The sequence below is a fragment of the Struthio camelus genome, chromosome 25, assembly GCF_040807025.1.
Source record: "Struthio camelus isolate bStrCam1 chromosome 25, bStrCam1.hap1, whole genome shotgun sequence".
In the NCBI taxonomy this organism is placed as follows: domain Eukaryota; kingdom Metazoa; phylum Chordata; class Aves; order Struthioniformes; family Struthionidae; genus Struthio; species Struthio camelus.
In genome coordinates this window covers 6,143,803-6,158,041 of record NC_090966.1, presented here as the reverse complement: position 1 = coordinate 6,158,041, position 14,239 = coordinate 6,143,803, and the positions used below count along the sequence as shown (strand labels likewise).

The 14,239-nt window shown below is 63.6% G+C and overlaps 1 protein-coding gene across 6 annotated transcripts in view; it reads left to right on the top strand.

Moving 5' to 3' along the window:
- The first annotated feature begins 2,519 nt into the window (after positions 1-2,519).
- The window catches only part of SRCIN1 (SRC kinase signaling inhibitor 1), an 87,359-nt gene continuing 75,639 nt past the window's right edge, over positions 2,520-14,239 (top strand). For 2 of the 6 annotated variants that reach the window (XM_068918890.1, XM_068918888.1), the window contains exon 1: positions 8,838-8,928. In XM_068918890.1, coding sequence (XP_068774991.1) covers positions 8,907-8,928 — 22 coding nt within the window. In that variant the 5' untranslated portion in view covers positions 8,838-8,906. Of the gene's footprint in view, positions 2,540-8,833; positions 8,970-14,239 lie in introns of those variants that run through there. The other 4 variants (XM_068918893.1, XM_068918894.1, XM_068918887.1 and 1 more) reach the window with 4 other exon arrangements.

Here is a 14,239-nt window from a genome sequence, read left to right as displayed (position 1 = left end):
TTTTAGCTTCATTCGTTTGCAGCCGACGCTCCCAGAGCAACGCGTGGCGCTCCAGCGGGATGGAGGAGCCTGCCTGTCCCCCAGCACGAGCAGCACCCCCGGCCTCCACCTGAGCAGACCCCCCTTGCATCAGCCCTGATGTTGGGTGAGTTGAGCTTGCCAGTCCTCTGAAACTCCCTCTGCATTGGTGTTTGACTTAGTACCGGCTCAAGGAGCACTGCCCCGTGCAGCCCGGCGCAGGGACAGACGAACTCGAGTGCTCGGGGCTGAGCATCGCGCTCGTGGCCTCTCGAATCCCTGCCGCCAGTCGGGCTCCGCTCTGTGAGCCCTCGTTTGCTGATCGCAGGGACTGCAGAGGCTCTCCTCCCTATCGGAGCTGTGGACGTGCCCTTTCCAGGTGGGGATGAGCCTGTCTCTGATTTAAAGGCACAGCTTTCCAGCCTGTTCCTCTGCTGCAGCTGTGTCGAGAAAACAAGGCAGGAAAAAGCTGGTTTCCCCAGGGCCCACCAGCTCCTGCTCCCCATGGCAAATTCCCCTTAGGAAAGGGCTGACGTGTCCGCCTGGCTTTGCCTGCCTGTCCCCTTACAAATCCAAGGGAGTTTCCCTCTATCTGAAAGAGGGAGGCCAGGGCAAAGAAGACAGGCAGGAGGGTGTTTTACTGTCTGAAACAAATGGTGATATTTTCTCACGAGCCCAGGAAGACGCTGCCTCCCTAGCAGGGAAGGGGAGAGAGACAGCTAGCTTTAGCTTTTCAGGAAAAGATTTCCTCCATCCTGTGAATGGTTGACTTTTCAAAAGTTTTCCTGACTTGTACTGGGATGAACCCAAGTTTTCTAGAAATCTTTGCCAAAAACCTTCTTTTCTATGGCAGGAGAGATAATCGACAATATTTGAATTGCCAAGTCCAGAGCAGTGAGTCAGTGGGAAGCAAGAAGAAAACCTCCTGCCGTGTTCCTGTTTGCTATTGATTAGCATAAAGCATGTCGTCCTGAGCCCCTGCCCATCGACTCGCTCTCCCCGGGCGAGCAGCAGCCGACGCTCGGGGAAAATGCGTTTTGGTCATGCCTCGCCATCGACTTCCTCCCTGGCCCTGGGCACAATCACGGCGTCTCCGTTTCCCCAAAGGCAGAAGGCAGATTGAAGCTCCTGCCCAGCAGGTTACAGCAGCTTTTTCCCTGCTAATGTGCTCTGCAGTCCCGGCATGGTGCTGGAAATGGCCCTGAATCCTTGAACTCCAGTTCTGAGAGGCCCCCGGGACCTGGAGCTCTGCAGCGTGGCACAGCCGGACCGCTGGCATCACGGCCCTGAGCCGGGAGCAACGCCTCGCTGATCTAGCGTGCCACCAGCACATCTCCTCTCCTTTCTGACCCAGATTTCTGGTTCTTCCTGCTACAAAAATAGCCTTCAGACTTGCTCTTTTTGACATTCCCAACTTGAGCTCTTTTCCAGCTTAGCTGCCCTGTGATGAGTGCGATTCACAGGCTCTTCCCTGCTTCCTCCCCCCCAAGGGCAAATTCTCCGCTAGGTCGGATGTAATGGGGAGCTCAGTGACCCTCTAATTTGGAGCAGAGAAATTTCTGCCTCGGGAGTGTTGGGGCCTGGAAAAATCCACCTCGTTGCTGCCTCTGCTATCGTTGCCTCTCGGGGAGGAGCAGCGAGGGTTGAATGTTCTCGCTCCATCTCTTACGGACAGGTCTCTGTGCTGTCTCCTGGTGGCTGTCTAGCCATCGGCTTGAGCAGAGCCGTGCGAACCATGTTCGGTCCCTGCCTGCGAGTGCCCTACCCTGCTCGGTTTCCTTTTTTTTGGCTGCTGCAGATGGCACCGCTCTGCAGCTGAGCTCAGACTGTGGCATTTGCTCATGAGCAAGGTGCAAGCCATGACTCAGCCTCTCCTCATCCGCACTGTCTTCATCCTGCAGCCTGTTTCTGTGCAGAATATGTCCAATGTCTGCTCCTTCCTGCTCCTTTAGAGCCCGTCTCGGGCATCTCCTCAGCTCCCGTCTTCGGTAGCGCAACGCTGCCTTTGACCTTGGCAAACCGTGCTGCCCCAGTCGTGCCCATGTTGGGCACTGCTGCAGAGACGACTTTCCGAGCCTGTTGATCTGATGTTTTACTCTTGTTGCATCTCTCTCTGCTCCTTTTCCTCCTCCCATCACTGGAAACCAGCTGCTTGTTTCCACTCTCGTGGCTTCCTACGACCTTGACCCAGCGCGTTGTCTCCTCTTTAAACTGTCCGCTCCTGCCTCTGAGCAGCCCGCGAGGCGCTGGTCCCCGTCAGCCGCTGGCTGCGCTTCCCGGTGAGCCGCCGCGTGCTTTCTCCCGAGCGGCGCCGAGGCTTTGGAGGATCTTCCCCAGCGGCAGCGGCAGACCCTCCTCCAGAAAGGAAGGACCCTGCCTTCTACGGAAAGTCTTGCCAGCTTTCCGTAAGGCTCCCGTCGCTCACAACCCTCGCAAAACCGCCGGCGGCCGTTCGCTGACGGGTGAACTCGGGCCGCGTCCGCGCTAGCTCGTCTCTCCTGCCGTCCCCAGCTGCCTCCAGGTAATGTGGCTGCAGCCTCGGGCCCCCCTGGCAGGGCACGGGGAGGTCCCCGAGGGCGCGCGGGTGCTGCGCGGCGCCTGGGCTCTTCGCCTTCCTGCCCCGGCGGGTGTTGAGGCTGCTACGTCCCGGACGCCTTGGCAGGGGCGTTTGGGGGGTTCTCGCATCGTTGCACGGAGGAAGGCGCTGGCATTGTCCCCTCAGCTGGGTTTCACGGGGTGTCTGCTAGAGGCAGGGCTCGTTTTTGGCAGGGCTGAGGGTCTCCTGAGCGACGTGGGAACGGGCCCATCGCCTGCCCTTCTGCCCGAACGCCGGAGCTGGCTGGGGTCCGCGGCCGTCTCTGCTATCGGCAGAGCCGCCCCTTCTCGCGGGCAAATCCTCTCGAGGCTGCGGGAAGGAACGGAGCCGGGGGAAGCGCCTGGCATTTCTGCCCGCGTGTGGGACGGCTCCGCGGGGAGGGTGCCGAGCCGCGGTCCTCGCAGCTGGGGGGACCGCAGCCTGCCGACGCGTCCCCGCTCCCTCCTGGGCGGGAGCCGTGAGCCGGCGCTCGGTGCGTGGCGGGTAGGAGCGGAGCTGGTCCGGGCTGCATCCTGCCGGCAAGGCTGGAGGCTTCCCCAGGGCAAATTCCCTGAGCGGTGGTTTAAGAAGGAAGGAAAAGGACCATGCCTGGTGGGTCTGACTATATCCACGTCCTTCTCTTCGTCCTTTTCCTCTTGCTTTCCTTCTGGCCCTTGCCCCTCCTGCTCCGATGTCCGTGCGTTATGCATTAGCAGCCCTTTGCCCGCACAGCGCTTGCAAAGAGGAAAGCAGGTGATGCAAGACAGCGCCTCATCTTCCACGCGGCTGGTTGCAGCCACCGAAGCCAACGTCCGCACTGCGCGTCCCGCCTGCTGCCTCGGGGCCGGCCGGGCAGACCCACAGCTGCGGCGAGCAGGAGCCGCGGCCGGGAGCACGGGAAAGGCAGGCAGAGCTCCGCTGTGGTGGTTGCTTGGGGGTTAGGAAACGGGGGGCGAGTCCCCGTCCTCCTGCGGGACCTTATCCAGGTTCCCTGCTGTGACACTCGGGCAGTTATGTCCCCATCACGTTGGCTGGTCGGCGGTGGAAGGCGATGCTCGTCCCCGACGGCTCGTGGCCCGTCCCGTATGCAGGTGGCCCCCGGGATGCCCTCATTACAGAGGGGAATTATGAGGAAGGGTCATGTCCGTCTATGGAGACTTTTCCACCTCCTGATGCCCAGCAGGAAGGAGCGCGCGCTGGCAGCGCAAGGGAGATGCCCCCAAGCAGCCCGCTGCTCTGCCACCCGGGGGGCTCCCGGGGTCCAGGTGGCCCCAGCACCTCTCTTCTCTTTAGGGATTTGGATTTCGGTAGTTTTGAGCCCCCCTCGCTTCAAGGCAGGGCGGCTCAGGGCTGCCCCATCCGTCCACCTGCCTCCCGCCTGGGCTGGCCACGGCGTCAGGCATCGCTCTGCCTCCGCAGCTTGCTCGGTACCCGGGAGCTTTCCAGAGCGCTTCCCGGTGGAAATGAGGCTCAGGCAGGCCCTGGGATGGGCTGTCGGCTTCCTCGCGCGCTCCACATGGGAAGGGACACCGCGGCGGCGAAGGGTCCCTTTCCGAGACAATAAGATCTATTTGTCTGTGATAGCTTTGCTTCTGAGCGTCTGCCAACGCATGTATTATTTAGCTGTTATTGAACCCTCACCAGTCGCCGTGAAACGGGGCGGCCGTCTCCTCCCATTGTTGTCCTTATATGGAGCAGGCTGGGGACTTTATTCAGGTTCTGCAATATTTTTCCCTTTTCTATGTATTTTTTCCCCGTTGCCTGCCCGGCTGGTTGTCCTGCCCTCCCGGCGGAGGGGGGATTCCTCTGGGACGGAGGCAGCTCGTTGCGGAGCAGGACCTGACGCCCAGCGTCGCCCGCCTGCCTGCGCGTGACCCGGCAAAGCCCCTTCCCCGCTCTGCCCCTCGCTTTCCTCAGCCTTAATCGCCGATCGGTTACAGCCTCCAGCGCCGTAGCAGGGGGCTGCTCATGAGTGGGAAATCTGGGCAATGCCCTTGAGACCTTGTGGATGGTGGGTTTTTTAGGAGGAAAAGGGCTGGCTGCTGGCGATACAAACGTGGCCCTCGCAGCCTTCTGGCTCGCCTTTCCCAGGCTTTTTGGGCGCGTTTGCAAAGGCGATGGGAAGAGGAGCGGGTCGGGAGGAGGGGACGGGCACGGGCGCGTGGCCGGAGGAGCGTGCCAAGGCTGGTGCGTGACTGGCCGCGTTATATATGGAAGCGAGTGCGGCTGTGCGGGCCGTGTGGGCGCCGGGGCTGGGCACCCGGCTGAATCTGAGCGTGTGCTCGGGGGGGACAGATGTGTGTGGGATGGCTCGGTGTGAAGCTAGATTAAAAATATGAGCAAGGCAGACTCTGGCGCTTCAGATGCTCAGACTTTTGCTTCAAAGTCTCCGAGCCGAGATGACGAGGCTGCCAGGCGGGGAGGGGAGGCGTCGGGCTCGGTGCATCTGTGCTGGAGGACAAGACTTTGAATTTGAGAGAGGATGGCAAACTCATTGCACTTGGGAAGGGGGCCAGCAGGCATGGCACGTTGTTTTTCCGGCGCGGGGGGGAGGCTTTGGGGCACCTGCCCTGCGCCCTGATGGCTGCCAGGTGCCCGGGTGGTGCTGCTCGCGTTCCCGGCTGCTTCCAGCCTCCCGTTTCCTCCCCTGGGGTGAGGACGGAGCAGGGGCAAACTGTGCCTTGTTTTCGCTGGGGCCGAGCGCGGTGTGCTGGGGCTTGGCAGAAGTCTCGCGTCGCCTCCTCTCAAGCACCCCTGCGACGGGGAAACGTGCCGTCCCGGGCAGGCAGGAACGGGTAAGAGGAGAGCGCTCTTCCACGGCCTCGGAGACTGGGAACTCATTGCCGGAGGAATTTTTGGAGACCGAGAGGTGGGGTGTTATAGGGCTAATACGCAGCTCCTGTTAGCAGCGAGGCGTTTAGGGGTATTAAACGGTCGGGCACTGGATCGTGGTTCTTGGGGCACGTGAAGCCCTCGTGGCACGGGTCACCCCTGCCCGGTAGCTGCAGCGTGCCAGGCACCGCGGGCATGGGGCGCGGGGTGGCCCCGGTGCTCGTCCTCGCCTGTCCGCGGGTGGCAGCCGTGGCCCTTCGCCCTGGCGCGAGATCCTGCTCCTCAAAAGCTTGCTGGCGATCTGGCTCGGCGCTGGCCCCTTCCTGCGGCCCCGCGGGGAGGGCGCGAGGCCCCTCCGCCGCCGCCGGCCCGGGAGGAACGTGCACGCTGCGCCTGGGCTCTCAATTATTGATGATGCGTTTCCTTTTCTGGCTGGCTTGTCCTAAAAAGTCCTTTGAAGCACCCACGCACCCCAGCACCTCGCTAGCCCCGGGGCCCTTCCCAGCCTCCCTCCTACTTTGCCGGTGCCTGCGGCCTCTCCCGTTTGCTCCCCGGGCGGCTGAGCTGGCGCGGAGCAGCCCGTGCCCAGCGCAACGCCCGCGAGAGCCGCGGCTGCTCCTTCAGCCCTGCCAGCCGGGAGGGACCCGGCTCGTCCCAGCCCCGCTCCGGCGCCCAAACCGCTCCTCCGTTAAACCAGGGCTCCGCACAAAAGCGGGAGTCGAGGGGAAAGGCAGGTTGCAGGAAGGGCTGGGAGAAAGCGAGAAACGCTGCGCTGGGTGGTGTGAAACGGCAATGCCGGTGCCCGTGGGAGGGCAGCGGGAGCTGGGCTCCCGGGCTGGGGACGTTTTGGGAGCAGGAGGGTGTGAAACAGGGCGGCCTTGCCACCGTGAGGGTGGGGAGCGCGATGGCCTGGCTGGGAATAGCGGGATGAGTTTTAAGAGCATCTTTTCTCTCCCTTCTTTTTATCTGAGAGGAAAATGGCTGCGATTTTCTGCAGCAGGGCTGGGGCTGAGAGCCGTTGGGGATGTCCTCTCCGTGCGGTGGGCAGAGCTGTTTCCTCGGCACGTTCCAGCTCTCGAAGCGTTCGCGCTCGTCCGCAGATGTTTGCTCACGCGCTAACGTGCCAGCTCCCGGAGTCGTGTGCTCGTGTGCCGAAGCTGCCTTCTGTTTTTAAATTAAATTCCTGTTTCTCATGGCTGCAATTTCCCCCCCCTCCGCCTTTCTCACAGCAGAGGCAATAGAAATAAACTTGCACTCTTGCCACTCTTGCATGCTTTTTTTGCAGAAAGTCTTGGAGGTTTTCAGGTGGCTCCTGTGGCTTTGGGTGAGGGCTGGCTGGTGTCCTGTGCCTGACATCAATGGTGATGCCTTGCGCCGGGGGCTGAATCTGCCTTGCGCGACCTCGACGGACGGGCTCGGGGGCTGCGACGGCCCGGGCTTTTCCCCGGGACTCTCCTCGCTCACATGCGTCTGTAATGGCCTTTTGAAAACGGGAGGTTGCCTCGTGGCATCTTGCCTGCAAGGTTATTGGAAGGAGACCAGCGAAGGTCTATAACCTCTCTGCTGATGAGGATGAAGTGCTTGTTTAATACATTTTAGCTTTCAAATATTTCTCCTTAATGTGTTTTTGAAATGACTGGAGCTCTGAAGGGAATATGTAACTTGTTAGAAAATAGATGTGCTGATTAGACCACATTTCAGTTCATTTAGAGACGTTTCACTGTCTCACTTGGATTTGCCACCATCCCAACTCCTGCCTCTTCTCGGAAAGCTGTGAAGTCCTGGAGCTCCCCGGCGGCAGCGTCCGGCGGGGTCCTGCCGCGGCGCCCGAGCTCACTCCGCGTGCGTGGGCGTCGAGTTTGGGTCGGTCTGTCTGTGTTTCCAGCTATTCAGCTTTACATCTATCCTGGCTGTCCCAAAGCCTCTCTGAACTGCTCCTCAGGGTCCAGGGGCATCGGGGAGCAGGACCCGTCCTGCCCTCCAGGACACAGGAGCCGCCGACTCTTTCTGGTGGCGTTTCTCCGGCCGAGCAGCTGGCCTGCAGAGCAGGGCTTGGTGCTCAATGAGAGACTTTTAATGCCAGAGGGGAGCATTAGCTCATCTCGGTCTGACTACCAGTGCGACACAGACCGGAGACTTTCCCTTCGTATTATAAACACTTCACCTTTCATTACATCTCTGAAGCGCTCCCAGCTTTAACAGTAACTCGAGGTCTTTTTCCATCTCTGTTTTCATTCATCCTTTTTCTCCTCCTTCCCGCCCTCTGTCTCGTTCCTCCTTCCCAGCACTAAGAGCTCCCGTTCTCCCCCTCGCTCCCCGGGGCTGCGGTGCGGCTCCCTCGGCGAGACGCGGCTGCACGGGCACCGCGAGTAATTGCAAGGTGGCAGAGCCGCACGGGAAGCGCTGGCAGGGTTACGTAGCCGGGCCAGCAAGGGCTGCAGCCTGCAGCGGGCCCTTCGCCCCGCGCGTGCCGCCGATGGCAGCCCTGGGACGCCCCCGCGCCAGGCCCCTCCGCTGCAGCCCTGGCCACGCGCTGTCGGTTGCCCAGCTCGGAGGAGCACATCGGCCCCATCATGATGCACTTCACTGGCGCTGGAAAAGGTTTTCGCCCCACGGACGTTCTCCTAATGGAGCTGGTGTTTCTGCGATCTGGTGCCCGCTGGGCAGCGGCATCCGGCTAATGCACAGCTGCTGGGAGAGGGTCGCTCTCCGGGCCGCGTGCGGCTCTGTCTTGCGGCATGGCTGGGTCTGGCTGCCTGCAGCGCCTTGGGGAGATGCCCCAGCGGACCCAGTCGTCGCTGGCTGCTCACGTGGAGATTTTGCAATTGCCCAGTGCTGGCCCTGCCGTCTCGGCAGCGGTGCCGTGGGGCAGGGACCGTGGCAGCTTTGCTGGGGGCGTTTCCACCCCATTCCCAGCTCCCCACCATTTTTGCCTGGTTTGTCCCTGACCCGCCTTTACAGCAAAATCGATACCGCTCGCCGTGCCAGGCCGTGGCAGCGGGGCGGATGCTGCCTGTCCCCAAAGAGACGCAAACGCTGCTTGGCTGTCCCCGCGCAGGTAGATAGCATGTCTTGCGGATGCTGCTTAAATAGCACACGGAGGAGAGGGATCCCCCGTGGAGCTGCAGCGCAAACCTCCCCTCGGAGCGGGGCGCGCCGGGGGCCGCGCGGCTGCCGGGCGCTCGCCCGCTGGCCTGCATCCTCCGGGCTAGCCGCCGACTAAAACGCGGGGGGCCTTTAAGAGGGAGCGGAGAGGGGGAGCCGTCTCCCCGCGCCTTAATCTATCATGAGCTAATGTGTTTTTCCCATTTGTTCCTTTGTGGCTGGCGGAGCTGCGCGCCCCCGCGCGCCGCCGCCCCGGCGCGCGCCCCCCCCCCCCACGCGCGCGCGCGCGCGCCCCTGCCTCCCGCGGCTGGCTGGGCCTGAGCCCCGCGCGGGCAGAGCGAGCAGAGCCGAGCCGGAGCGAGCAAGCGGCGCCGGCATGGGGAACACACCCTCCCAAGGCATGTCACTCTCACTATGTGCATCCATTCTTAAGTAGCAGGTATTTTTTTTTTATTTGTGTGGTTTGGTTTGGTTTTTTTTTTTTTAATTGTTTTGGTTTGTGTGTGTGGGTGTGTTTTTTTTTTTTTTTCTTCTTCTCCTCCTCCTCCTCTTCCTCCTGCCAAGCCGCCGGTGCAGCATCGCCGCTGCCCGGGAGTCGCCGCTGCCGGTGCTGAATGGGCCGGGGACGAGGCGGCCGGGGCTGGCGCGGCGGCTGCCGGCCCTGCGCGCCGCTGGCTGCCGTCGGGGCCGCCCGGCTGCGGGCGATGCAGCAGCCGGGGAGCCGCAAACGCGCCGCGGGGAGCGGAGCGACGGGGCGCTCCCGTATTCTTTCGTCTCGGCTGCTGCAGCTTTGCGGGTTCGACGGGGCGGCGGGGGGTTGCCGGCTCTGGGTCCCCCCCGCCGGGGGCTGCTCCGCGGCGCTGGCTGGGCAGCAGCAGCAGGCAGGCTGCCCCCCTCCCCGGCTCGCCTGCCTTTTTCCTCCCCGCCGGCACAAAGGGCGGGCTGAGCTGCCGGGCGCCCGGTCGGGATATTTTAAGCTTCCTTTAAGGAGGAGGAAAAATCTGCCCCATCCCAGGCTGGATTGAGGCGTGATGGGGTGAGGGGCGGCGGGGGTGGGGAGGGGGGACTTAAAATAACTCCAAATGCCACCTGCCCCCCCCCACCCCCACCCCGCTGCCCTGCTCCGAACCGCGGCGCCTTCGCCCCCTCCGCGGCCGGGGTGTTGGGGGGGGGGTCGGTGCCCCCACGCGGGGGCGCGCAGCGGGCCGCGGCCGAGCGCCCCGTCGGGGGGCCGGGGCTGCTCGCCGGTTGCCGTCCCTTTGTCTCCCTTCGCCGCCGTTCGCCCCCAGCCTCTCCCCTCTTTGTTCTGCCGGCCGGCGCCCCGACGGGCCGAGAGGGGCCGGGGCGCCGCGGCCCTTCGACGCCCGAGCGGGGAGGAGGGGACGGCGTGGGGCGCCCCGTCGCTGGGCACCGCCGGCAGCTCTCGCCTAAGGACGGGGTAGGAAGAGAGCCCTCTTTCCGGCTGGTGCCGCTTCTCTCCCGCTGCCCTACGGGGTGCGGGTGTCCCTGCCCTGCCGTCGGCTGGGTCAGCTCTGGGGAGCCCAAACTTGCAGAAATACCAGCGTTAGGTCTCCTGACCTCTGTGACGCCCAGCCCGGATGTCCCCGGGGCACAGCATGCTCTGTCCCTCCAGCTGCTCGTGGCCGACCTGCCCCACGGTGCCCTCGGGGGTCCCCTGCCCCACGTGCGCCCGGCCCGAGCTCCAGGGCAGAGCCCCCGTGGGAGCGGGCCAAGCCCACGCGACGGTTGCCACCCCAGCGGCAGCTCTTCCCTCATTTTAACGAGGAATGCATTTTCTAGGCGCTAATTATTTCCCATCAGACTGCCCCCGACGCTGCCAGCGTTCACACGCCTTCGGAAATGGCTCTGCGCTCTCCCTCCGACGGCCCCCTTGCCCCCAAGGGAAGAGCCCAAGGGCTGCAAACTGTCTCGGGGCCAGAGGAGGGTGGCAAAAGCAAGGGGGGAGCTGCCGGCCCTCGCAGAGCTGCCCAAGGGCCGATGCCTTTGTGCAAAGGGGTCTTTATTCGTTGTCAGGAGCGCGCGAGCCCTCCCCTTCCAGCGGGACAGCGAGGGAGGGATGCTGGCAAGGGAGGATGCTCGCCCTGTTTTTGTCCTGAACATCCAGCTCGTGGCCTGCTGCTCTTCCCTGGGAGACAAGCCGAGATGGGAGGGGACGGTCACCAGCGTGACCGATGCAGCGCCGATGGCCCCGGCCGTGTGGGTGACGCTGAGACCTGGCGTGGCGGCTGCGCTGGAGCAGGAGGCGGCGGGGTTAGCGCCGGCTCGGGGTTGTGCCCAGGCTCCCTGCGCGACCGTGGGCAGGTGGCATAGCTCCCCTCTGCCTTGTTTTTTTTTCTCTTTCTGGAAAAGGTGGATAAAGCGGCTTCTCCCGTGGGCGTGAGCCTGCCCCGGTCCCGGCACGAAGCCTCCGGTCCGGGGAGGAGGAGGGTGGGCTGGTCCCTCCACATGGTCCTCGCTCCCTCTTCCCGTGCCAGCATCGGCTCACAGCAGACGCCCGGGCTGGGCGGAAACGCCCGCTCCCGCATCCCCGCTCTTCCCCCCCCAAATTCCCTGTGCTGCCGCCACGGGGTTTAATTATAGGGATTGATTCTCCTCTCTGCCGTGCATTGATCTCCCCGCAGCCCCGGGCAGCTCCCGCGGCCTCTGCGCCCCGGTCTCCGAGCGCGGCCCCGGCGCGGGGAGCATCCCGCTCCGCAGCGCGCCGAGGGGAGGAAGAGGACGGCCCGGCCGGGTCTGGCCCGGGGTCGGGGTCGGAGGCCGGGGGCCGTGGGAGCCCCCGGGGTGCTGCGTGCAGAGACGAGCTGGTTGTGGTTCCTGTTGTTGTTAATATTGTATTTCCAGGCATGTGCGAGTGTTGGGGAGGGAGGCTGCAGGCCTGGCAAGGTGGACGTGGAAAGGAGATGGGAAGATGGAAGATGGAAAGGAGAGGAGGTGGGGAGGCGTGAGAAAGGCAGAGGCTCCCTTTTGTGCCAGCTCCGCGTCTACGAAGTTCTCCCATCCCCGGGGCTTTGCTGGGCTGGCTCTTTTTCCAGCAGCTGCGGTCACGGTTTGTTGCTGTTATTGTTATTATTTTTATTAAATCACCGCTGGGTTGGGGAGGATGAGAGCTGCCTGGCCTGAGAGCTCTGGGGCGGAGAGCGCAGGTTGCTTGGCGCAGCTTTGCCCTGTTATCGGAGAGGCCGATACCCTGCGGGGGCGGGCGGTCGGCGGGAGCCAGGCACGGAGGGGGTGCGGGTCTGCGAGTCTGCCCGCGCGCGCGCGGCGTGACATGGCCTCGCGGCCGGGGACAGCTTCTCCGGGGCCGGCGCGCCGTGCCTGGGAGAGGGTGTCTTAAGCTGAAGGCTGTTGGAGCAAGGTGGGCACGCAGCTCCCTTTCCCCCTTGCCGTAGGGAGGGCCTGAACGCTGCAGCAGGCACGGCCCGTCTCGGGCAGCCTCTGCCGCGGCCGGGTTTGGGCCGGGCTCCCAGCCCTCGCTGCAGCGGTTTCCTCCAGGATATTGCACACGCGCTTCTCCAGGAGCCCGGAGCATCCCGCGTTCGGAGCCCCCCTTCCTCCGCTCTGTCCCGGGGCCGTGGGGATGCTCTCGCTTGCTCCCGGCGTTCCCAGCCGAGAGCCGGGCCCGGCTCCGCCACGGCGGCCGGGGCGTCCCGTCGTTCCCGCGCCGGCGCTGCAGTGGCGTGCGGTGCAAAGCTGCCCGGGGAGCCCGAGACGGGGTCCGAGCCAGCGAGCCCTGCGCGCCCGTCCCAGCGGCGGGCGCCGTCCCCGGCGGTGGCAGCAATGCCCGTCGCTCCGGGGAGGTCCCGGCTCATCCCCACCAAGAGCGGCAGCTTGTGCTGGCACCCATCAGCTGCGCTCGCTCCCGTCGCAGGTCCCCGTTGACCCCCCCGGCTCCCGGCTGCGCCGGGCTGCAGGTGCACCACCGCTCCGAGAGGCGCTCGCAAAGGAGCTTCAATGCTCGTTAAAAAATTACTGATTTGCTCCTCGCCGCCCAATGGGGATAATAAAACTTTGCTGTCAGCTGGTTTTATTTTTTTTTTCCCTCCCCCTGCATGGTTTCCACTTTCAGAATAAATGCAAATGAAGATTTTCTTTAAAAAAACGCATCTCAAACAGAAGGCCTGATGGAGAGGGCTGGGTGGGGGCGGGAGGAAGGGGAAGGAGGGGGGGAAGCACTTATGGTTTGTTTGTTTTTTTCCCTGCGCTGAAATGTTCTGATTGCGAGGGGAGGAGGGCGAAGAGGAGGATGCGTTTGAGCTTCCAGCACGGCTGATAGCGCCAGGCTGGGCGCTCCAGCAGCTGCACTATCCCCAAACTGGGAACCGGTGTGGCAGCACAACTGGGCGAGGAGATGCCAAGAGAGGCTGCTTCCCCTCCCAGTCCTGTCCCACGCTGTTGCTCCTGTTATCTCGTGCTGTCCCAGCGCTCGGCCCTTGCAAAGCAACCTCCAAAGCAGCGACCCGCCGGGGCGCTGCCGTGCCGGCCAGCCCCTGCCCGAATCTGCCCCCCTTTGCCGAGTGCCTGGCGCTCTGCGCGCCAGCACCCTGCCGTTACAGGTGTCAACATCGCACGGCCAGGGATTTTGTGACGTGCCTCTCGTTAACCGGCCTAACGACCCCCGGGAGGCAGAGGCACCCGAGGCGGCGAAGGGAGGCCGTGAACACCCCTGCGCAGCAGCGTGACGCCTGCAGAGATGCTTTGGAGTAGCGGACGTGGCGCTCGGTTTGCTTTTTGTGGCTTTCTTTTTTAACGGGGCGTTTTGAGCTGAGACGGGACCCAACGCACAGCAGCAGAAAACCGGCTCCTTTGGCCGGCGGGGCTCGCGCGGAGCCGGCCGGTCCGCGGGCTGGGGCAGCTGGGATGGGGCGAGACGCGATGGGGCTCCAGCCCGGTGCTTCGCCCCTTTCCCCGGCCCCACCAGCCCCAGATTTATTGCGGCCTCACGAGGAGCGAGGGCAGGAGGGCCGAGCGCGGAGGGGCGGCTCCCAGGACCCGCGCGAGGAAGGGGAGCGAGGGCAGCGGGTGACCCGGATTCGACGTCTTGCCCTGGCACTGGTTTCCGGTTGCGCGCCAAGCGCGTTTTCAAAGCGCTGGCATGTTTTAGAGGCCAAATTCCTGCAGGATTTCTGTGCCTGAAACAGGCGCTTCTTGCCAGCGTTACCTGCAACCAGCCCCAGCGGCGCTGACGGCGCTTCCTTGCCACATCTCCTGTTTGCACTGGAAGCTCCTTAGTGACCCGGATTTGCTCCCGCTCCCCACGTACAGCACGGCCCTGATATTTTTGGGTGCTGTGCTGGAGCGAGCTGCGTGCTCCTGCTCCAGCTGCCGAACGCCGGGGCCTGCTGGACACGCTCCCAACCTTGCAAAAGGGCAGGAGTTGTGCAGCTCTTCCCGAATCCGCCCTCGCTCGCTGCTGTCTCCGCAGGCTGCAGCCGAGGCTAGAAATCCCGTCCATCTGGCGGAGGCGAGGAGGCAGCGCGGCCGCGCCGAGTGACACAGTAATCGGGTGTGAAACAACCACCTGTCAGTCGACTTTGCTTCTGCGGCTGCCGTGGCGCTTGGCAAGGGCAGAGCTGGAGATGAATAAACTCCCTGCGCCCGTGTTATTTGGAGGGATGCTGTCACGGCACTCAGGGTTTTTATTTGGCTCGGTGGTTTTATGTTAATGAGCCAGCTCTCTTCGCGCGCCGA